We start from the raw sequence: 24,070 nt of genomic DNA, 5'->3' as shown, positions 1-24,070 counted from the left end.
CGTATAAAAAAAAAATAGGTATTCCATTTTGTTGAAAACCCGATACTTCCTGCTTGAAAACATTTTTAACATCAGACCTCTAGAATTAAAAGAGGCATGACAGTCGGGTCGGGGAATGTTTTCTGTCGCAACAACAACAAGAGAATAGTAATCGAATTATCCCAATTTCCACAGTTTCGTTATAGAAACAAAATAATAAATCAAATGAGTACTTTTTTATGCACCGATTACAAAAAGATTAAAGGAAAAATTTACCAATATTTAATAATACCTAAATACTTCTTTTACCGACTTTTGCATTTGTAATAACTAGTACAACAAATGCAAGAAACTTACTAGTATATGCGCGTATACCAAAGAATTTATTGTGCTAGATGGTGTTATTGGTATTAAGACTCTTATTTAAAGAACATTTCAAATAGTTTTCATAAGATAGAGACTTTGAGCTAAGATAGAGAGATTGAGCTAAGAAAATGCCGTTCAATGGCAAATGTTTCATTTTACTTTTAAGCATAGTTGCTCACAATATGTAGAAATGTATATGCATATACTGCAGTATCATGTTTGTAATAACCAGGGTTGCGATTTTTTTTCTCTCAATTTCAACATCTTGGGTTAAAAATTAAATTAAAAATTTTTTGTTGGGATTCAAAATAAATTTTCATTTATTAATTCCGATGTTGGGATTAAAAATGAAAAATCTATATAAAATTTAAAACTATATTTCAATTTAATAGTAAAAATATCAAATTTATTTTCTACTTTTGTGGTCAAATTTAAACATTTTATTTTTAATCCCAAAATCAAAATTAAAAATTGATAAAATATAAATCTTTTTAAAGTGTCAGTTTAGAGCATTTAATAAGACGGCTCTGTGCCAGTTCTAGTTCAAAATAGTAGAACACAAAGTACGCAACCGCGAACAATTTTAAATTCTAAAACTATTTCTTGTTTTAATTCTTAATTATATGCTTATTTTATTTTTAATCTGGTATTTTTTATTTATAATGTTTTAATCCCGTATTTAGGATTAAATTTTTTTAATCCTAAAAAAATGTGTAACTCAAATATTAGTTCAATTAGTTTTTAGTGCATTATTTGCAACGCTGGTATTAACAATAAATTTATAATATAGCGAGTTGAATTAAATGAACTTAGTTGTTCTAGGTTGGGTAAATAAAAGTGGTGATATATTTACTCTACACAAGTTTTAAAGGCATTACGAACATTTTGCGGTATACTCTGATATATGCTATTGGCAACATGCCCGTATTTGTTGGTTTAAACAGTGCAATTTAATATTTTTATTGGAAATAGCACGGAAATGATTTTATTTCACGGTTTAACAAAATCTTCAATTTACTTTATTTTTTATTTTTTGGTCTGAAATACCTCTTTTTGACATTTATTATTGATCTTAACATTTACTTGTTACACATTAAATTTCATTTTATTATTATTTTAGCATTAAATTATTTCCACTAACTGTTTAGTAAATTAGTTATTTAACATCTTTATCTATTTTATGTTTGCATATAATACAATATTATTAATGGTGCAGCATTCACAGATTTTCTGGTTTTATTAACACATTTTTTCTCTCAATTCTTAAGTTGAAATCAACAATGTTACTTAAAACAATTTAAAACATATTTTTTTACACATTTAGAATTTAATTTCGTTTTGTTGTTTTGTTTTGCGTTACATTTCAACAATTAAGTTTTCAAAAAGCTAGAGATAACATAAAATCTAAATAATATTTTTTTGATACAATATTATCACTATATTTTTAATATATGTTCTCTTACGCCTCTTTTTCAACATATTTTCTTATTACCAATAAACTTTTCAGTTTTCACTTTATTGTTACCAAAAATAGTTTTTCTAAATTTTAAGGATTTGTATCTGAGCTTCCGCTTGTTTTAAGTATATTATAATAGTATAACATTTTTTAATCTAGTACATTATTCTTTTTAAGATTTGTATGTAATATGAAAATCAATTAATGATTATGAGGAAAACTAGATCGTATATCTGCTGCGCGCAGTAGACTTTAGGTACTATTTGGAACTACATGCAGTTTTCCTATCTTATATATATGTCCCCGCATGCAAATGTCAAAAAAAATTACATATAGCAAATAAATTTCTTTCGAAAGTAAAAACCAAATTTTAAAATACCTTAAATAATAATATGAAGAATCGCTGACTAACTAATTAACAGCAGTAACTGAACATTAATCTTAATTCATCAGATGTTGAGAAGCATCTACGTAACAACATCCTTCATTTATATTATCAATTGATCTAACATTTATAGTAGTAACTAGTTTTCTCTTCTTCAGTTTTTCTTTAATTACAACATGAAATAAGATTTATTTTATTAAGTATGTATTTTAATAAAATATAGCTTTCAACATTTTCTGTTGTTGGTTCTCGTTTTTGTTGAATTAGCGTTATTTGTTATTATAATTATTTATTTTTATTTTCTAATGTATAACCTCCGAAAGTGTATTTTAATTACATTCCGTAAATTTTATTTTAGACTGTTAGCAGGGGTTTGAATATTATTATCGGCAGTGATAGACGATGTGTCGGACGATTTCTTCATTTTGTCGCAATAGTCGTTAAAAATGTCACGAAAGCGCAGCCAGCATTTTTCTGGCACAGTTATAGCAGTGCGAAAATTACTTTTCACCTTAAATGAAATTCAAATTATAGTGCCGACCCATGGGAAATTATTGAATTTTTTCATTAATGTGAAAATATTTTTACCTCACTAATGCGCATATAAACCCCACGATTATTTTGTCCAATATCAAAGTAAAAATTTTTATTGTCCACCTTCATGTGGCGTTCTTCTGGCAGATCACCTTTAAATCTGTGAAAATGTATTTAAGCAAATATGCAATATATTATTCAAATTATTAGTTATTTTACTATATACAGTAGAAACTCTATATAACGAAACACTATTTAACGAAAAACTCGATATAACTTAGACAATACTAATATTTCTTTGATTTACATTATTATTCCTATAATAAAATATTTTATATAGCGTCACATACACTCTTGGTAACGAAATAATAATAATAATTCGGCTTGCAAATTCATATGACAGAAGAGAGGCTGACGTTGAGCCACCTCCGAGCATTAAATGGCGCTAACGCTGCAGTCACCCATGTTATAAAATCGTTAGCAGTAAATAATACGTTATATTACATATAATACTCGGACTCTGCCATTACTAAAGAGGTACCGATAGATATAAAACGTTAGGAGTAAAGGTTTCCTTAAAATAAAACTCAATACAGAGAAGAAAAAAGGAAAAGAGCAGCTGTGACATCAGCCCAAATGTCGATAGGAGAAGTGGCTGCCACACCGGCGGGAACAGTGAGTCTACTTGCTGAGTCGCCAGTGTCCATACCTCTGCTGTGAAGGGTGCAGTTCCCTTTACAACGCAAAGATGCCACGGTTCGTGAACACTCCGACCTCGAAAGCAGTCGTTAACGCGAATAAAGAGGAAGCTTTGCTTCCGGGATGCGGGTTCGGCATTAAAGACTAGACGCAGGGCAATACATGCAGGAGATGTTGAAGGCGAAAGCAATATACAAAGGAGCGGTCAAAGTCTAAGTCCAACCGAATGAAGGAAAAAGAGGAGAGGTTGGTTTGGGCTAAGAAAAAATGGAAGAAGGCGGAGCGTATTACGAATCACGACCGCGATTCTAGTCCAAGGATCCGAAATTTGCGAAACGGATCGAGGAGAAGATTGCGGCCAAAAAGCAGCTGTCCGCTGACAGCGGGGAAAGCTTAACGGCCGAAGCGAAAGGACGACGTTGTAAAGCAAAGCGTCAAATGAGGCCAAGAGAAATAGTCAACCTCCAGAACGGCGGAATCGATCAGTGACATAATCAAGAGGTACCTAATCGTGGTGATCATTGACTGGAGCAACCCCCTAGTACACATCACACAGGAGCAGTGGACTTAAAGCTGCTAGATGCACTCTTCACAAAAATGGAAGGAGACCAGGGGACGTCTATGCCAACCTTTGATGGTGTGGGCAGGCTGAATGGTGTCAAAATCCTGATATGTAAGGACAGGTAAAGGCAGTGTTGGTGAAGCTTTAAGGCCTGTAGTGGGGATGACCGTCCTCGAGATGGTGGAGTTGCTCTGGGCCATCCTGAAAGCGAAGGTGGTTATACTTCGCACGGTAGAACCGGGGGATGCACTACGGTCCTTCAGAGGCAAAACCCCGATGTATCGTCGGAATATTGCAGGGTGTTGAAGGTCACCAACTCCGGCAAGTCGGATAGCAGCCAGAACTACATCCTCCAAATAAACATATCCTCCGAGGAAATTATGTACGGAAGGTTCGAGAAGATGGCCATGGTATCTGGAGTGCAAAAACGCAAAGTAAGAACTGTTATACTGGTAAGGAAAAGTATACATTTAAAAATTAATATAAATTTCTCGTCAGATGACCTGCCGGTGGAGGGATGGCAAGGCAACTCCTTGCATTCTGTTACAAGCCCCATGACGATGAAGCGCCGTTAGAGGAACTCCGGCGGCTGGTTGATAAAGCTTAGAAAGCGAAATAGGCTGGGAAAAGCCTCTGACGCCAGTGATACCAACGATAGGGGTGAGTTAATACTAAATTTTATACTGGTAAGCCTACCTCAAAGAACGTTCTAGATTTAACACTTCACACTAGGACAATAATTAAGTTTGAAGATTGCGAGGTGCTTCGAACACACTCGTCTTCTGACCATAGGCATGTAGGAGTTCAAGTATAATTCTCCCCCCTCAATAAAAATGAACCTTTCAGAAATCTTCAATAAACTAAATTTTATACTAGTAAGCCTACCTCAAAGAACGTTCTAGATTTAACACTTCACACTAGGACAATGATCAAGTTTGAAGACTGCGAGGTGCTTCGAACACACTCGTTTTCTGACCATAGGTATGTAGGAGTTCAAGTATAATTCTCACCCCTCAATAAAAATGAAACTTTCAGAAATGTTAAGAACACTAACTGGGATTTGTACAGTAAGATAGTAATAGGGAATTTAACTAGACTCAAGGAAGGTGACTCAACATCTGAACTGGAGGGAGGGAGTGTCACGAAGCCTCCTTAGTGGAATAGGGAGCTCGAATCACGTAGACACTGCGCCAGGAGCTTTTCAAACTGGTCAAGATAGCCAGTGAGGAGTTTTGCTGAAGGGAATATAAGGATGTACATAAGAAATATATAAAAGAAATTCGCAAAGCTAAAAGAGAGTCGTAGAAGAGCTTCTACGACAAGTTAGAAAAAACAACCGAGGTAGCTAAGCTTAGGAAACTACTATCCAAGCACCCGACTACCCCTAGGCTAATATGCAAAAAATGTGGAAAGTGGACTGGGTTCAGTATTATACTGTATTTTCGACCCAAATACTGCATACTGCATTTTGTCCAAAAATACTGTATTTGTACACACAGTATGTAGAGTTACATTTTAAATTGCATCTGGTGGAAAGGCGGAAATCGTGCGTCATGTCAAAGCAATAAAACATAAAAATGCTTTAAGTGCTGCATCTGTCAGCACTTCAATAAAATCACATTTTGTATCGGATTTAGATTTACATTGAGCGGCAATGGAAGGAATCTGGAACTTTCATGTGATAAATGTCAATCATAGTTTCCAGTCGTCGAAATGTACCACGAAAATATTTAAATCGTGTTTTCAAATGAAGAAGTTTTCGTGTTCTCCTAAGAAATGGCAGGTAATAGTCATTAATGTTTTCTCACCGCATGCCCAAAAATTGCTCGAAAAAAATTTAAAAGGATGCCATTTTGTATCAATCTACACTGATGCATCGAATTATGGCAATATTCCACTTTTTTTTTTGGTAGTTCGATACTTTATTCCCACTGCTGGTGTACGTGTTAGCGCAAATAGCTGGTGAAACTTCTGCAATAGAATCCGAGCTCATAGAATCTGCCGCCAATAAATACGGTCTGAAGTTGAAAATCGTTTGCTTCTGTGTCGCTCACACTATACTCAACGCATTAAAATTAGCATGTGACGCGATAGCGTTTGACGTTGAGTTATACTGTACGCGTGACGGCACTGAAGGAATTTTGTCAAGATACCGAAGTGGAATATAATAAACAAAGACCAGATTCTTGGCTCTCGCACACGAAAAAGGAGAGCAACAGCTAAAGAAATTTTTCAGAGTTGTATTATCGTAATTGCGGATGATGATTTTTTTTATCATCAGCAACAGTAGCAGAGAAGCAAAGACTTGTTGATGATAGATACAAATCCGATGAGATGGATGCTATTCGTAAGGAATTTTACGGTAATTTTTTCCTTGCCATTGAACAGCTCTTCAATTATTTGATACTAATTTTGTCTTACTAATTTTCAGAGTGATGTCCAAGATGTTATGAACAACTTGAGCAAAAACATTCTGTACGATGTCAATGAAAATGCCGTTGCCAGTAAAATCGCATACAGGAAACCGTTGGAGCAAATACAGCGGCTCGCATAACGGGAGCACTAAGAACCACTCCAACGGCTGCACTTGAAAGGTTACTCAACCTGCCACCAATTGACATTGCAGTCGAAGCTCGGCAATGAAATCAGCTACAAGATTGGCGGCGTTAGGTGAATTTTCCACTAGAACCTTCGGACATAGCTCGATAGGCCTGTGGATAAAATAGACCACATACCTTCACGATTTATCTGGGAGAGAAGTTTTCAAGCCACGTTCAAAGAGGGGTGGATGGAGCATGCGATCCGCCACCGGAACTTTTAACATCTAAACGGATGGATCGAAAATGGCTGATGGAGTGCGCGTCGGTCAGGCGACCCTTAGAGCTTCCGGAATACTGCAGTATAATTCAGGCAGAAGTCTTTGCGGTCCGGAAAGCTGCTGATATAGCTAACAATGCAGGAAATGACGTAAATAATATTAATATATGCGTAGATAGCAAAGTGTATATTAAAGCAATAATCTCACATCGCACTTCGACAGATGTCCTTAGAAGCAGAAAGGCAGTAGATATAGTGACTGCCTGAAAGCGGCTGCATATATACTGGGTTCCAGGCCACAAGGGAGTTTCGGGAAAGGAAATAGTTGATGAGATTGCCAAGAATGCCGTTCTCTTGACTATCGAACCAGTTTACCTATATATACGTTTTGTTCTTCCTCAGCATTATCAATGATAGTCATGTTAAAAGCTATTTGAACAGGGGGCGACAACTTACGCGGCTGTCTGTGGTGTAATGCCATATTTTAATGTGTTTTTATATTTCGTAATTAAGTGTGTTTTGATAACTGCTTGGATATAAAGCTACTTAAAAAGGGTTGACATTTTTTTGATGAAATCAATATGTATAAATTTCGTACATAAATAATCTGCACTAAATTAACTAATGGTGCACAAAATGCGCCTTTAGATGTAAAATTTGATTTTTTGGATCTATATTCACAACTCCGTCAAGTTAAAAGCCGCTAAAGCGTAATATGTTTGACTTTGGTAGTTCAAACGGAATCATGTAAAAAATTCTTATGGGCAGGCTAGTTCAAAAACTTGGAATTGGGTAAAAATAATCTTAAATTTTTTTCTTTAATTGTACAACATTCTTTGCACACATCGCTAGGTTTGTATGAGTGCTTTATGTGGCAGCATGTGTGAAAAATTTACTGACTTTAAAATTTCTTTCTCAGTAGTCCTGTCTGTTCTAAAATTATGAGTGCGTTAGTAAAAAATAATGTAAATGTATTAAGTTTTTCGAACTGTTACTGGCCCACTGACATAATGTTATAAGTCTTCTCTCCCTATAACGAACACTCTTTATAACGTAAAAAGTATCCGGTCCCTTGAATTTCGTTACATAGACTTTCCACTGTACATATTTTGAATAAGGAAATACTTATATCCTATGTATGGTATAATTCGATGTCATAATTCGAAATTGGGTAGAGCACCCGTATACTTAGTGAATTGTCAAATACCTATCTATAAGTTATATTATCGGTTACTATGGAACCCTCGATTCCACGACAGCCGGTTCTACGTTACCGGAATTGACCCGGATTTTATCCGGCCAAGGGATGTTATTTCGGCAATCTAACCCTGTTTGGATCGGTAAGTTTTAGTTTAGGTTGGTCGTCTTCAGAGCAATGGATGGAGCCATCTTAAGACCTGCTCAGGCCTTAAGACTCATAGGGAGTGGACCCCAAGTTACGTGGCCCCATGCTGCCAACACCTGCCTCAACGGCTGTGCAACCTGCACCATGTTCGCGCACTGCGCCGCCACTCCAGTCAAATGGCCAAGAAAGGACCTCCACGGCCCTTAGGAACTCACACAGGCAGCATGACTCCCAGTCTGTCAGTTAAGAAGAATTAAACTGGGTGGTTCCGCAGGGTGGTGTCCTCTCCCCGTTACTGTTGAACCTCCATATTTCGAAACTTCGTCAACCACCAGAGGGAATTTCCATCACTTCGTACGCAGATGATTGTAAGCTATTGACGTCAAGCATTGGAATCAATGGAATGTGTTCGAAAGTAAATGGCTATCTCTTCGACCTTTCTCGCTTCTTCTCTGCAAGGAGCTTGGTATTCTCTTCCAAATTCGCAGTGATCATATTCGCGAACTGGACGAAGAAATACAGGCTGGATCTTAATATCACAGCCGATTACGTTAAAATTCCGATTGTCAAAAACCGTAAGAATATAGATGTTACATTCGACAGCCTGTGCTCCTTCGCTCACAGAGCACAACAAAATCATCAAGTCGCTAGCCGGCAGTTCATGTGGAAAAGAAAAAAAACGTTGTGCACTATACAAGGTAATCGGCTGGCCGGTCATTGACTACGTCGCACCGATATGGTCGCCTGGATATAGTGAAACGCAGACGAAGAAGCTGCAGACGTGACAAAATACTGTACTCCGGACTATAAGAGTACTCCTCTTGATGTCTTCAGTTGAACATTTGCACACTGATGTCCGCATGCTTCAGGTCAAGGAACATAACAAACTCCTCTCCGATGTCATCGACATCGAACAGTACGCCTACCAGACATCGGACGCAACACGATTTGGCAGCCATTCACAGTGGGCTAACAACATCTTAACCGACCCCATCTTACTTAAATAACCGCTACAACAACAACAACGGATAACTAAATAACTGCTACAACAACAGTAACGGATAAAACAAAAAACAAGACATTCGATGATTTATATAACTTCCATTTCCACCACATTTTGTTTAAAATTAAAACAAATAGTAAAAAATATCAATTATTGAATTACATACCCGCCGTCATTGGTACCAAACTCTTCAAGTAAATCTGTGAGCGCATCGCGAAACTCGATCATTCCTTGAGCTGGTATAGCTATTTGTGACCTCGGACCACCTCTTGTTATAGTTTGCGATACCTGAAATACAAATAATGACTATGAAAACATACACTGCTATCGCGTCAACGCACAAATTTCGAGTTTAAATGAATTAGTGATGGTCACTTCAAAGAACTTTGGTTGGAACTGGATCAACACAAACAGCCATTACTTTTAAAATTATTAATTTAACTTGGTAAAAGAATATTTTTTAAAGCGTAATTTTTTTAGGTTTCTAACTACTTCTAACCGCATAATTAAATAATGCGCATTTCTCCGTTTCCGTGCTGACGGTAGTTTTTATTACACAAAACGCTTGAAAATCTTAATTTTATTGAAAAAGAGCATTCAGGGAAAGTAGATTGTTTCGACTCCTTATCTTTTCCACGTTTCCAACAATCTCTGAATTTTACTTTCACTGCTTCCAAATTTTTGCTTTCTTCTTCCGGGATTTTTCGCTACTCGTTCAACTAGTTTTTCAATTTGTTGTTTTGTTTTAACATTGTTTAATGATCAGCGCGGCTAGCTGAGTCAATTTCGCCGTTCCGTCTATTTTCCTGCATATACGGGACTAGCCCTCAGTTTTCGAGATACCGAACTCAAATTTTGCACACGTCCTTTTCTCTCTCAAAAAATTCTTCTTATTCTAGTATTGTAGCTTCGGTGCAACCGAAGTTAACGTTTTTTTTGTATTAGCATTTCCTACTTGTTTATTGCTATTACTACTTTTAAATTGCGTGATGTTTTTTCTTTAGCGTCTAAGAAATACCTCGAGCTGGCCGTTAAATCGCTTGTGTTGCCATGTTAATGGTATCGGAGGGAATTACATAATATTCAACTAGTAAAACTAAATTGAACTAAAACCAATTATACAATACAACTTATCAACAAGTTATATTCCAAATTATCTAATGTATAAAATTATCGTGTCACGGTGTGCTTATCGAGTAAGTCTAAGAATCGCCAAGCATCTATTTTTTATAGCCCTAAATGTTAAGGGTGGTCCAACCCAAATATTATTATTTTCTTCTTTTTTGGACAAATTTTTTTTGTTTTTATTCTTAAAATTTTTATATTATTCTGTTCCATCCACAGATTCGCAGGGTGGCAATCGAATATTATAATTGTTATATACTATTATTTTCTTGTATAGTTCTATCAATCAATCAGTTATCCCCGCCAGGTGTCTCCCGTTGTCACTTCTGAATCAGCAAACATTACAGGACGATCCCAGAAAAAAGGGAATGAGCGGTGCCAGCCTGATGTGGTACCTGAGGCACCTCCAGGAGGGAAGAACTCCGGAGGAAGCCGAAGAACTAGCGCGAAACAGGGTGAGCTCCCAAGCTGGCAGGGTGGAATGGCCCCATCCTCTGCGCAAAAAAGGGGGACGAAATTCCGCCCATGCATAGCATGACGTTATTCCTCCCTAGGTGCGCAGGAAAGTCGTACGAGTTTGCTCTCGGGCTCATCCGATACCAAAACGATGGCCTCAGCACATCGGCCTGGCGGGTGATCAGCAGCAAGGCTGAGGATTCAGGGTGGAGGCTCAACCTCTGCATAGATGACGAATCGTACAAATTCGTCAGGAGGGTGAGCTTCCGTCTGAACTATAAGTTCAGCTCGGTGGTCCTGAGGCCATTCAAGCCGAAAACGATCACCGAGGGTGATGCAAAAGAAACAATGCAGGTGGATGAGGTTGCGACTCAACCTTGCGCAAGTACGTCGAAGCAGGCGGCAACTGCTGAGACAACGGTGAAGGTCCCTACCGAGAAAACGGGCGAGCAAGGGGGGGAGCTACCCTCCACTCAGGAGCTTCTGGAGAGGCTCACGAACCTAGCGGGGGTCATCGCGGAGGACGGTGAGAATGAGGACCAGTTCTTCATGGACCCGATCTTGTAGTGGGGTCGCGCATAGAAGTTGCCCAGGTGAACCTGCTCCACGCGGCGTCGGCCTCGGCGGTTATCTCAAGCAGGTTCACAATGGATGGACTGGGCATACTACTGATCCAGGAGCCATGGGTCAATAAAGGAGAGGTTAGGGGCCTCAAAAAGGAGTCAAATAAGGTAATCTGGGATCTCTCTAGTGAGAGACCTAGAACCTGCATAGTACTTAGGAACGGTATTGATTTCTTTTGTATTTCAGAGTTCCTAACACAGGACCTGGTCGCTGTGCAAGCAAGGAACGACGAAGGGGTAGACTTCGTCTTGGCAGCGGCCTATTTTTCGGTTGAGACTCCGACAGCACCCCCAGAGGCAGTCGGCAACCTGGTAGAGTAATGCAGGAGGAACAAGCTGCCCCTCATCATGGGATGTGACGCTAATGCCCACCACATCGAATGGGGCAGCACGGACTGCAACACACGGGGTGAGTATCTAATTGAGTTTATAGCTAGTAAGAATTTAAGTATTGCAAACGTGTGGTGCGAACCCACCTTTCTAACTAGTGTTAGAAGGGAGGTGCTTGACATCACTCTCAGTAACGAGTCTGAGACAGGGCTGATCTCACAATGGAGGGTGTCATCAGAACCCTCCATGTCGGATCACTGTATTATAAGATTCGCACTGGGGATGGAGGTCAAACAACTCCCTCCCAAGCGTATCCCTAGGAACACGGACTGGGCCGATTTTAGGGACTCACTTGTAGCAAATGTCAGTAGTAGGGAGCAGCTGGATAGGAGTGCAACGGCTTCTGGGTTTGAAAGCAGACTGTCTGCCCTAAACCAATCCATTATAGAGGCATATCACAGCAGCTGTCCCCTAAAGACAACCACCAAGATCCGTAACTGCTCCTGGTGGTCTAGTAAGCTCTCAGTACTAAGAAAAACGGTACGCAAGCTATTCAATAAGGCTAAGCGCACCGGAAACTGGGAGGATTACAGATGCAGCCTAACTGCTTATAATAAGGAGATTAGGACCGCAAAGCAGAAGAGCTTCAGGAAGGTCGGTGAAAGCGTCTCCTCAACCCCAGAGGCAGCAAAGCTGCATAAGGCTCTGGCTAGAGGTAAGACGGACACAGCACTAGCGATTAAAAGATCTGATGGGACTCTTCTACTTGCGCATTTCCTGGAGATGATTCAAGAAGACCTGATCCGACCTATGGTCGAACGAAGGCCATCACGCTTGGACTAGATAGTCGCAAAACAGCTCTTCGCTGCAGACTCCATCAAGTCGGCTTTGGCCTCCTTTGAAAAATATAAGTCCCCGCGTGCGGATGGTATCCTTCCAGCTTTTCTGCAACAGGGGGAGCAGGTGCTACTGCCCCACCTTGTTCGGCTGATGAGGGATAGCCTAGCGCAGGCATATATCCCAGAACCATGGCGCACTGCAAAGGTGATCTTCATACCCAAAGTAGGAAGGGAGGACTACTCATTGGCGAAATCATTTAGGCCAATCAGTCTTACTTCCTTCTTATTAAAAGTATGGAAAAGATCATAGTCCACGAAATTTGATCGAAGGTGCTGAAGGCTTCACCGCTTCATGCGAAGCAACATGCTTACAGAGCAGGCAGATCAACAAACACTGCTCTGTACCAGCTAACCTCAGAGATCCAGAATTCGTTAGATGGGGGCGAGGTGATGTTCTGCGCCTTCCTTGACATCGAAGGTGCCTTTGACAATACGTCTCATGAAAGCGTGTCAAGAGCACTGGAGAAAAGGAGTGTGGCAGAACCAGTGCGCAGATGGATTGCAGCCGTACTGCGCACTAGGGTAGCGGAAACCGCAGTAGGAGACAGCAAAATTCGTCTGGGCACAACAAGAGGTTGCCCACAGGGTGGAGTGCTATCCCCCCTACTTTGGAGCCTAGTTGTGGACCATCTCCTTGAGCGGCTAACTAGCAATGGAATCCGCTGTCAGGGATATGCGGATGACATTTTTATCTTAGCTAGGGGAAAATTCGAAGACACACTCTGCGATATCGTACAGAAGGGACTGGGACTGGCAAAGGGATGGTGTAGTGGAGTTGGCTTAAACATCAATCCCTCTAAAACTACAATCATTCCCTTCACCAGACGGAGGTCACTGCCCGGCCTCAGAAATATATCCCTTGACGGCAGAGTGGTGGAGATGGCCAGCACGGTCAAGTATCTGCGCCTCACGCTGGATTCCACTCTACGATGGAAGCAGCATGCGGACCAGACCCTAACCAAAGCTACAAAAGCACTCATGGTGTGCAACCGACTTGCTGGAAAATCTTGGGGGTGCTCCCCAAGGACTATCAGGTGGATGTACACCATGATCCCGAGACCGATTATCACGTATGGAGCGGTATCGTGGGTTTGTAAAGCATCGCAGACTTCGGTAGGACTCAAACTGTCGAAGCTGCAAAGACTTGCCTGCATCTGCGCGTCGGGAGAAAAGCGAACGTGTCCGACCGCAGCACTAGAAGTCATGCTAGAACTTTCACCGCTACACCTGGTAATCAAACAGACAGCCAAACGGACTCTACTCCAAATGACATCAGAGGGGGTTGGCAAAGGGAAGGTAATCTCCTCCCAGCAGATGAAGGCGCTAAGTGAGGAAATACCACTAGCCCTTCTCCCAAGGGACAGCATTACCAAAGTAGTAAACTTCACCAAGAAGTTCAAAGTTACCCTTGGCAGCAAGTCTGAATGGAATGATTCATCACTGGACCTGCTGCTAAGGGAAAGCACTATCAAGTGGTACACCGACGGGTCGAAAACGGAGGAGGGGATTGGTGCAGGTGTCGCTGGGCCAAGCACAAAATTCCCATGGGAAGTTTCCCGAGCATTTTCCAAGCCGAGGTCTATGCTATAAGTCGGTGTGTAGAGATAAACCTCCAACGCAACTATCGCAATAAAAGTATTGCTATACTCAGCGATAGTCAGGCGACACTAAGAGCGATCTCTGCCTATGAGGTCAGATCACTTCTAGTGCTGGAGTGTATAGAACGGCTGAACAGCTTATCAGAGCACAACCGAGTGCACCTTATTTGGGTGCCTGACCATAGGGGTATAGCCGGGAACGAACTGGCTGACGAGTTGGCCCGCTCTGCAGCCTCTACAAAAATGGTAGGACCGGAACCATTCATAGCGGTTGGTCCACATACCATTAAAGAGCTCCTCCGTAGGGAGGAAAGAGCAGGCAGGGAGACACATTGGCAACAACTTCAGGGCATGCTCTACAAAAATGGTAGGACCGGAACCATTCATAGCGGTTGGTCCACATACCATTAAAGAGCTCCTCCGTAGGGAGGAAAGAGCAGGCAGGGAGACACATTGGCAACAACTTCAGGGCATGCACTATGCCAGACTGCTAATGGGGGGTTACGACCTCAAACGGTTTAAAGCCACAAGTAATCTCCCGAGGAACAAATTCCGGCTACTTGTCTTCTACACCGGCCACTGCAGGCTCAAGAAGCACCTCTTCAACATAGGTATAGCCACTCCTGCAAACTGCCGGTTCTGCGACATAGAGCCGGAAACCCCTGAACATTTGCTGATGAGCTGCACAGCAGTCTGCAGACGCAGAATCAAGGCCCTGGGATCCATGTTTCCACACAGGGATTGTATCGCCTCACTAGCACCCAGCAGAATTTTGGAATTTATCAACATACTGAACTAGATGATACGATACGATGACTTAGGGGAGGGCACAATAGACCATAGGTCGCGGTGCATACCTCTAAATTAATCTATCTATCTAGATTTGGGTACACCATCATTTTCCACCGGACAACTTTATGTGTCTCGCGTGGGCAAAACATCCAGTTTGATTGTATTGACTAAAGACGTACTGATAAAAAATATTGCGTTGAGAAAATAATCTTTGCTTATTTTAAATTGCCATAATTAGTAATAAAAATTTGAAATATGAATTTTTTTTGATGTTAAGACAGCTAACAATAATCGTAATTTAACATATATTTGTTACTTTATTAAAGAACAATTTATGAGCTTATATAAAGTATAATTAACAACTCTTCATACCTCTTTCAATTATAATTACATCCCCCACTCACTTATAGAGTCAGTGTTATTAAAAATATTTCCTAACAAGTAAGGAAGGGCTAAGTTCGGATGTAACCGAACATTTTATACTCTCGCAAAGTCAAATAGTATACTCGTTTGAGATTTCTTTGTGGATTGGCTGATATTTTCGGTAGAAGGTCAACTATAGGCACTGGGGTCCACATATTTAGTACTTAGGGGCTTAAACAGTTTTGGTTCGATTTAGACAATTTTTGGCCACAAGGTGGCATACTTTGATCGCATTATTCACGCAAAGTTTTATCCCGATACAGTCATTGTTGCCTGATTTGCATAGTGGAAAGTGAAATAATCAGATGGAATTTAAAATGGTGTTATATGGAAAGTAGGCGTGGTTGTAGTCCGATTTCGCCCATTTTTGCACTGTGACATAGAAACATGAAAAGAACGTTATGCACCGAATTTGGTTGAAATCGGTTAAGCAGATCTCAAGATATGGGTTTTCACCTAAAAGTGGGCTGTGCCACGCCCACTGTCTAATTTTGAACGCGGTTCCTATAAAGTCATCTCATACCATCCCAGAGATAAAATTTAATGACTCTGGCGTGTTTAGTGCTTGATTTATCGCGCTTTTAGTAGTTTTTAACAGTACCGTTATATGGGGAGTGGGCGGAGTTGCCACCCGATTTCAACTATTTTCACACCGTCAATAGAAGTGCTAAAAATATTTGCTTCCAGTGAATTTTGTTATTATAGCATTAGCGGTTTAGGAGATATGCACATTAAACCTATTAGAGGCGGGACCACGCCCACTTTTTTAAAAAAAATTTTAACTGCAGATGCCCCTCCCTAATGTGATCCTGTGTACCAAATAACAGTCTTGTATCTTATTGCGGAGCTTAGTTATGGCAAGTTATTTGTTTTTGATTAATGGCGTTTTGTGGGCGTGGCAGTGGTCCGATTACGCCCATCTGCAATACCAACCGTCTCACGGTACCATGAAACATGTCTACCAAGTTTCATAAAGATATCTCAATTTTTACTCAAGTTAGAGCTTGCACGGACGGACAGACGGACGGACGGACAGACAGTCACCCGGATTTCAACTCGTCTCTTCATCCTGATCATTTATATATATATAACCCTATATCTAACTCGATTAGTTTTAGGTGATACAAACAACCGTTAGGTGAACAAAACTATTATACTCTGTAGCAACAGGTTGCGAGAGTATAAAAATAACGTGTATAGCAATACAACGTTTGCAGGGTCAGCTAGTTATACCTATAATTTTTTGTCCGCAAAAAGTGATTAAGACAACAATATATTTCTAGACCAAAACATATTTCTGTGGTATGTTGAAGTTTTCGAAATTTATAAAAGATCTTCTAATTTTGTTGTAAACAACGTTGCCTAACTGCATTTTATTATTCTGTCTGATTGCACCTAATACAAAGCCTTAGTAAAAAAAAAGCAAAACTCCTTTTGAAAAGCCCGTATATACCGGTAGATTCCATCCATCATGCCCATAAGAGACGTGAGTGCTAATTGGGCTCGATTCAAAGAGGAAAAGGAAATTTGCTTTGCGAACCACATAGAAAAGGCATTTCAGCCTAATTACCCAATAAACGATATTAGGTACCAACTTTGCCCGCACCGCTAATGAGTTGCCTTTGCCTATCAATACTTCAACTTTTGAAGTTTTTGTCTATAATAGCGTCTCTTTTCCTTTCTGTAATGAATTTAGAAGAGCTCTAATGAATTTTTAATTCGCCATGTGCAGAACTTATCACCTAATTTGTTTTTTCATTAACTCACAAAACGATATGACATTTCCAGCCTGTCTGGTATTTATATACGAGGGTGGTCCGATGGCGAATCTATCGTAGGAGAATATGACTCGTAGTTTGGTTTTGACCACTTGAGAAAGCGCGCATGCCAGCGGAACTTGAAAAAATTCATATCGGTCGGCAATTCCGTTGTAGGTGAAGACCTCTCTCAGACGGGAAGGTGTTGGGCAAAGCTGCCTTTATTATGCTGAATTATTGAGCCAATTTGACTTCAAATTGCAGAAAAAACATAAAAAAAGTTCCTCGTCGGGCAGAAATTTGGGTTGAAAAACGAGGTTATAGCCGGAGACCTACTTTAGAAACCTCTAATAAACGTATCTCTTGAATGGATCAAAGTACGGATGTTTTTTTTAGACGTGTGGTTTTCAATGAGGAAATACCTTTTTAGGAGTTGCACTGCGTCTAATATGCAGGCGATTATTTTTTGTGGAGTTATGTGATATCACTTATCTACACAGATAAGCCCGATACGATTTACGCCTTGGAAGAGAATTTCCAGCGCGTTATTGCTGTCATACGGCCCCTATTTCTGCGAGCCAGCCAACACTTGCCTAAAACATTCTTAGTACATATATGCAAACCCTTATCTAATAAATCTAATCCAGAATTCTTATTAGAATTTAGAACTTAGAATTAAATGGTGAAATACATAATACGATATAGAAATTTTAGTTTGATAATAAATGTCGATCATATATACTTACTCGTAAAAATCGGCCGCGCGCATTTTCTTTTAAATCCAAATAATATCGTCTATTATCTTTGATCATCATCTCCGATTTCAATTTTCCATCCTCAGGGAGATTATCTGGATTTGGTGGCCCTGCGAATTTGACTGCTATGGTTTAAAATGTATGTTTTATTATGTTAGTATACATTAAAGGTAATGGGCCAATGTAGTATTGGTTCGTTCACTTAGCTTCTAGAACTGTCAAAAATCAATGAAAATGTAACAAAAAGCATGAAATTGGTTTAATGGCGTCTTTACTTCACTTATAGCACCTTCATAAGCTTAAATCTCAATTAGACAGACATCTATACTCATTTGACTTTACTTTATAATTTGGTCAGATTTTAAAAGATTTCAAAGTAGACAAAAATAAGCCACGTAAAGACAAATATTATTTGGTCCGTACCTCAAAACAAACCGAATTTTTATATATTTATGTGCATGCTCCGTTAAAAAAAAAAGGTATAAAATAAAATGATTTGTCTCAACTCCGAGTATATTTCCGACATGGAAAACTTTCCCTTAGCAAACAACTATTTAGACGGACTTAATTCTCGATGTGAACGGATTTTCTCTTAAGAATTGCAGAGAGGTAAGTGACAATAATACATCAAATAACTTTCAGAATAATTGAGAAATACGGTGGACATAGACCGTTGGTTACAAAATGAGGAGAATGGAAATGAATTTTAATTTTCAGTCCGGTATTTCGAAAAAAATTTAATTTAAATGATTATTCATTTATTTTTTTAATTAATTTTTTGCAACCTTGCTCACAGTTATGTTAAAAATCTTCCTTGCCATTGTAATATTAATTCGCCATTATTAAAAGATCTAACGTTGTCCTGTGTTATTTGCAAAAAATTGCTAATAAAGCCATTAGTGGCATAAGACCCTAAATTGCAACCTTTGTATATTCGATTCCAAAAAAATAGGTCAACTTATATTATAAATATACTTGGGGCCGTTTTCTTAACACCCGGTTAATATAATATTATCCTAAACCGCTGGTAGCTTAACTCGATGGTAGCTTTAACTGACAGAACCGTTCTCAGCAAGGTTAGCTTACCTACACTTTTAGGTGGGTCAAAACATCAAACTTTTTTTTCGCTTGATTCTTTGAAATATAGGTTGAATAGTGGTAAAATGGTATTTTTTATTTTTCGTTTAAATTAAGCGTTTATGAGATATCCATCGTCAAAAATCAACGAAAAAATTTTAAAATATAATTTTTTTTAAATAAAAATAAATGACAGCCAATTTTTGTAGATTAGTAAAATGCCTAGGAAACTGTGAGTTTTGCAACTTAACGTTATTTGTTTTAACTAAGTTATAAAATTCATAAGAAATCAAAACTTTGCCTTAAAATAATCAAACTTCAACCGTTAATAAAATTTAAGCGGTTAGGTTTACAAAAAATCGTAAGAGACCATTTTGTAGAATTTCCCACAAAATCTGCGAAGGAGATATGTTTCATCCCATAATATGTTCTATGTAGTAACGGTACTGAAAATATAAGTAGCGAATTTATATTTAAAAAAATTACGATAGATGAGCTGAATAATGTATGTATGAATGTTAAAAAAAAAAAAAACATTGATAAAATTCATAAGGGGATGCTGATAGATCATTGGGAAAAATTAGTATAGTCTATTACATTGGATTATTAATTCGCTTACGAGAGAAGTTTTTCCTCAATTACTGAAAAAATCAATGATAACGCCAATAAAGAAATTAAATAAAACAGGGAAGGCTGAAGACTTCCGACCCATCAATACGTTAAAAAACATAGAAAATATTTTAGAAAGTGTTGTTAAAAAACAACTGATGAAATGTTTGGAGAGTAATGAACTTCTTTCGAAATTCCAATTGGGCTTTCGCAAGCATCACTCGTGTGAAGCAACAATAAATTAAACCATATTATTAATGAATGGAAGAGTGAGAGAAAGTAAAAAAAAGGAGAGAGAGAGTATTATATTGGATTCTTAATAGTGTAGATTTCTGGAGGATAGAGCATTAATCGTTGTTCCTGAGAGCATTAGTGTATATAACTCTGTATGAAATACATGATATCCTCAAGTTTTTGTGGTTAGGAAATAATAAAGAGGGTATGTAGATGGCTGTGATGACAAATTCTTTTCCGTTTGATATATTACATGCGCCCAAGCTGTTATCAAACTCATTGTATGTGTAGTAGAATTTATTACACTGATATGAAAATGTGGAATGTCAATGTTTAATGCATAAAATTATTAAAATAGATCGCAACACCTCCTGCTCGAATGTTCGGTCGTTTATATTTGACGACACAAGTGAAGTTTGATATGCTGACGTTCTCATCATTGTCTAACCAAGTATCGGTTAACAACACAATGTTTGTTTTCGTATCACTGCATCTGTGAGATTCTGAGAATGACTTCGAAAACTTTGGCATTTACGGGTGTATATTGATAATCCTTTACTATGGCGAATAAAGTCTAGCATTTGTTTATTAACAGTTTCCAATAAATTCGGAGTTCATCAGCTCTCCGACCATGATTAAAACCTAAATCGTCATTTGTTGTAGTTATCCATAATTCCTTGATACTAGTTTTAATCCCTTTTAATCATTCACCTACTTGGCAATTATGTTGCCAATAGATAAAAGTATTTATTAAAAACAGACCAAACTATTTTTTCGCAACATTATTCTATTCATTTCACTAAAACGTTTTCACTATAAACTAATAAATTAGGTATAATTCACGAATTAACAAAAGTGTTTACATTTGTTTCGATCACGTATGCTGTTGTCGTAATCTTCTGTACACTAGTGATTCAGTTAGCGACCGACGCAAGACCGTCGTAGACCTATCTTATGAGAGCGCAATGTAAATGAACCACCGCTTCTACCGTACGTAACGTAGGGTATCCGCGAAAATTGGTTTTTCCCGTAAAAACGAGTCAGCTGATTGTTCTGTGCCCATAAGAACGTGTGGATATTAATATTTGACAGATGCTGCCTGTCGCTTGTCATCGGTGCTGTATGTAAGTGTCAATTTGCAGCTTATCTCTGGTGCAGCTAGAAGCCTGCGAAGTGAACCGACCAAGCATGTTTATTAAAATGTATGCACATATGTCGAAGAGTGAGCGCAAAACAACAGCACATGCATTGCTACAATGTGTTTATGGCTACACACACGTAGCTGCTCCCGGAAAACAAAGGCGAGAGGAAATTTGAAAAAGTGTTGTGACGCGACCTTGAAAAATCACTCTAATGCGGCGAAAAAAGTATTCACTTCAAAAATGAGTAAATATGGGATTTATAGAGTGGAACTTGACTAGTTTAGGTCATATCTTCGATAGAAATAGATACGAAAGTCAACGGAAAGATATCAGACTCGGGAAGGGTGGAAAAAGGAGTACGCCAGTTTCTTGGACCAATATTATTTATATTGTTTATAAATGATAATAAAACAAGTAAGGATGTTCTAAGTTCGGATGTAACCGAACACTTTATACTCTCGCAACATGCAAGGATCAAAGCCCGGGAAATTACTTCAGGTGTTGGCAAAATTTTATATTAAAGGAAATATTGATCCGATTCAACCCGTTTTTGACACAAAAACATACTCGATAATAGTAGTTTCACTAATTTATTTCATTATATGAATTTGAATTATATATTTTACACATTGGTCAATATTTTCGGTAAAAAGTCAACTATAGGCACTGGAGTGCACATATTCAATACCTAAGGGTTAAACAGTTTTAGTTCGACTTTTTTGATCACAAACTGGCATACTTTAAATGCATTATTCTCGCAAAGTTTTACCCCAATACAATCATTGTTGCTTGATTTGCATAGTAGAAAGTGAAAGAAACAGATGGATTCTAAATGGTGTTATATGGGAAATAGGCTTGGTTGTAATCCGGTTTCGCTGATTTTCGCACTATAACGTAGAAATATGAGAATAATGTAATGCACCTAATTTGTTTGAAATCGGTTAAGCAGATTCCAAAAAATGGCTTTTCCCCTAAAAGTGGGCGGTGCCACGCCCACTGTATAATTTTGATCGCGGTTCCTATAAAGTCATCTGATACCATTCCAGAGATAAACTTTAATGTCTCTGGCGTGTTTAGCGCTTGATTTATCGCGCTTTTAGTAGTTTTAACAGTACCGTTATATGGGGTTATCCCCCGATTTCACTCATTTTCACACTGGCGATAGAAGTGCTAAAAAGATTTGTTTACAGTGAATTTTGTTTAGGAGGTATGCTTATTAAAACTATTAGGGGGCCAGACCACACCCACTTTTTAAAAAAAATAACAACACATAAAATTAACAAACTTAAATTAAATGAAGAAAAATTAAAATGATTTATGAAATTTAATGGCGCTTTTGCATTTAAAATAAACAAAACCATAGAAAAAACTTATAATATTAAATATCTTGAAGTAATTATTGATAGCGAATTAAACGATAACTTTGAATATATGTGTAGAAAGATAGTATATTTTGAAAGAAATTGCAGAAAAGTTTGTATAATGACAGCAATAAATATATTTAATGATATTATTAAGCCCCATTTTTAGTATTGCTCTGCTATTACATATACATACATGCTGCAACCAAACTCAGATGGAAAGGCCCCAAAAATTGCAAAATAAGGGAATGACACTTATATTACAATTTACTACATTATTAATGTAATGCTTGAAACTTTAAAACGGCTTAATATCAGAGAGCGATTTGAACTACATAAGCACTCTTACGACAGTCCTCAAAGCTTAATATCAAAATGTACCAAAACATTTCACTGATAACATTGAGTATGTAGAATAATCACAAAAATATGAATTAAAAAACAACTGTGTTAATTTTAGAGTAAATTTTAAACAGTCACTGTTTTATATAGGTTTAGGATTGTATAATACATTGTCAATGCAATTAAAATAAGAAACCAAGAATATAGCAATTAAGCAAAAATGTATTGAACTTATTAGAAGTAAGAGGAGTAATATAACGTAATGTAAAGTATAATTTTATACCAATAAATATATTAATAATGATAATAACAAGAAAAAATAGATAACTGTAAAGCGGAAGACCTTCCCGTTTCAACAAAGATCTTATACTTGAAGATTCTTTCCTAGAGGTGTCTAAGAATCTATTTTTCATAGAACCAAGGAAAAAAATATTATATTTTTTGACCCACCCTATTACACATAGTTTGTTATTGTATATTGTGTAGGAATAACAGTTCACAAAACTTGCATTGCGAACACGTAAAACTGTGTAAACGCTGTGACGACGAGGAAAGACGAAGAGACCGTGTTTTGTGTACTTTTCCCTAACAGCACCCTGCTGCTCAATTTGGAATTCCTTTTAATTTTGAAATTAATTTCATGGTTGAAACAGCGCCCGGTTTCAAAGGAATATTTACAACATATTCTGAAATTGAAATGTTATTTCTCCATTTTGTATGTAATATACATATATTAAAGGACCCCGTCCACGCGTTGCTGTGGCTAAGGTATATTCATTCAACATCTTTAAATAACGGTGGCCATTGACAGATACAGTTAGACCGTTTTCATCAAAGTGCGCACCACATATTAACTCGTTCTGGGTGAAGTTCTGGCTCGTGGATTATTTCTGAATTTAATTCATTCCATATACGGCAAGTTTGCTTATTAACATTTCCGTTTAGATAGAAAAAATCAGACATAAACAGGCAATTTATCAAGTTATTGTCTTCTTCGGCCATTTTAATAATTTTTTGACAAAATTCCAGGCGAATAGGCAAATATAGAGAGTTTAAACGGCTTGTTATTTGAGCTTTGTACGGAAACAGGTTTAAGTCATCATGAATTATCCGTTGAAATGACCGTCTGCTGATTCCAAGTTGCACCGTTAAGTTCCAAGTCGAAACTTTTGGAATTGCCTGAATTGACGATGTAACACAGCCACGATTGTTTCTTGAACATGAACATACGGATCTCGATGGTACGGGGGAGTGCCGTCAAAATCCTGTCTTAATTCCCTTTGGACGAAAATGACGGACTTCAAAGCATAGTACCGCTGCACTATCCAAACCCTCTTTTCGGTAAATTAAGCATTCATTTTTTAAAAAGTTAAATAATTATCTGCCAAAAAAAGAAAGTAT

General features: G+C 38.1%; 1 protein-coding gene across 10 annotated transcripts in view; it reads right to left on the bottom strand.

Moving 5' to 3' along the window:
- Positions 1 to 831: 831 nt before the first annotated feature.
- Pur-alpha (Purine-rich binding protein-alpha) overlaps positions 832 to 24,070 on the bottom strand; it is a 62,023-nt gene continuing 38,784 nt past the window's right edge. For 8 of the 10 annotated variants that reach the window (XM_036363682.2, XM_014239348.3, XM_014239351.3 and 5 more), the window contains 4 exons: positions 17,896 to 18,029; positions 9,313 to 9,434; positions 2,775 to 2,880; positions 832 to 2,697 (listed from right to left, as the gene is read on the bottom strand). In XM_036363682.2, the coding sequence (XP_036219575.1) occupies positions 2,536 to 2,697; positions 2,775 to 2,880; positions 9,313 to 9,434; positions 17,896 to 18,029 (524 nt within the window). In that variant the 3' untranslated portion in view covers positions 832 to 2,535. The remainder of the gene's footprint in view (positions 2,698 to 2,774; positions 2,881 to 9,312; positions 9,435 to 17,895; positions 18,030 to 24,070) is intronic. The other 2 variants (XM_036363661.2, XM_070112717.1) reach the window with 2 other exon arrangements.

The sequence above is a fragment of the Bactrocera oleae genome, chromosome X, assembly GCF_042242935.1.
Source record: "Bactrocera oleae isolate idBacOlea1 chromosome X, idBacOlea1, whole genome shotgun sequence".
Lineage (NCBI taxonomy): Eukaryota > Metazoa > Arthropoda > Insecta > Diptera > Tephritidae > Bactrocera > Bactrocera oleae.
The sequence above is the reverse complement of the archived record's forward strand: the minus strand, read 5'-3'. Positions and strand labels throughout refer to the sequence as shown.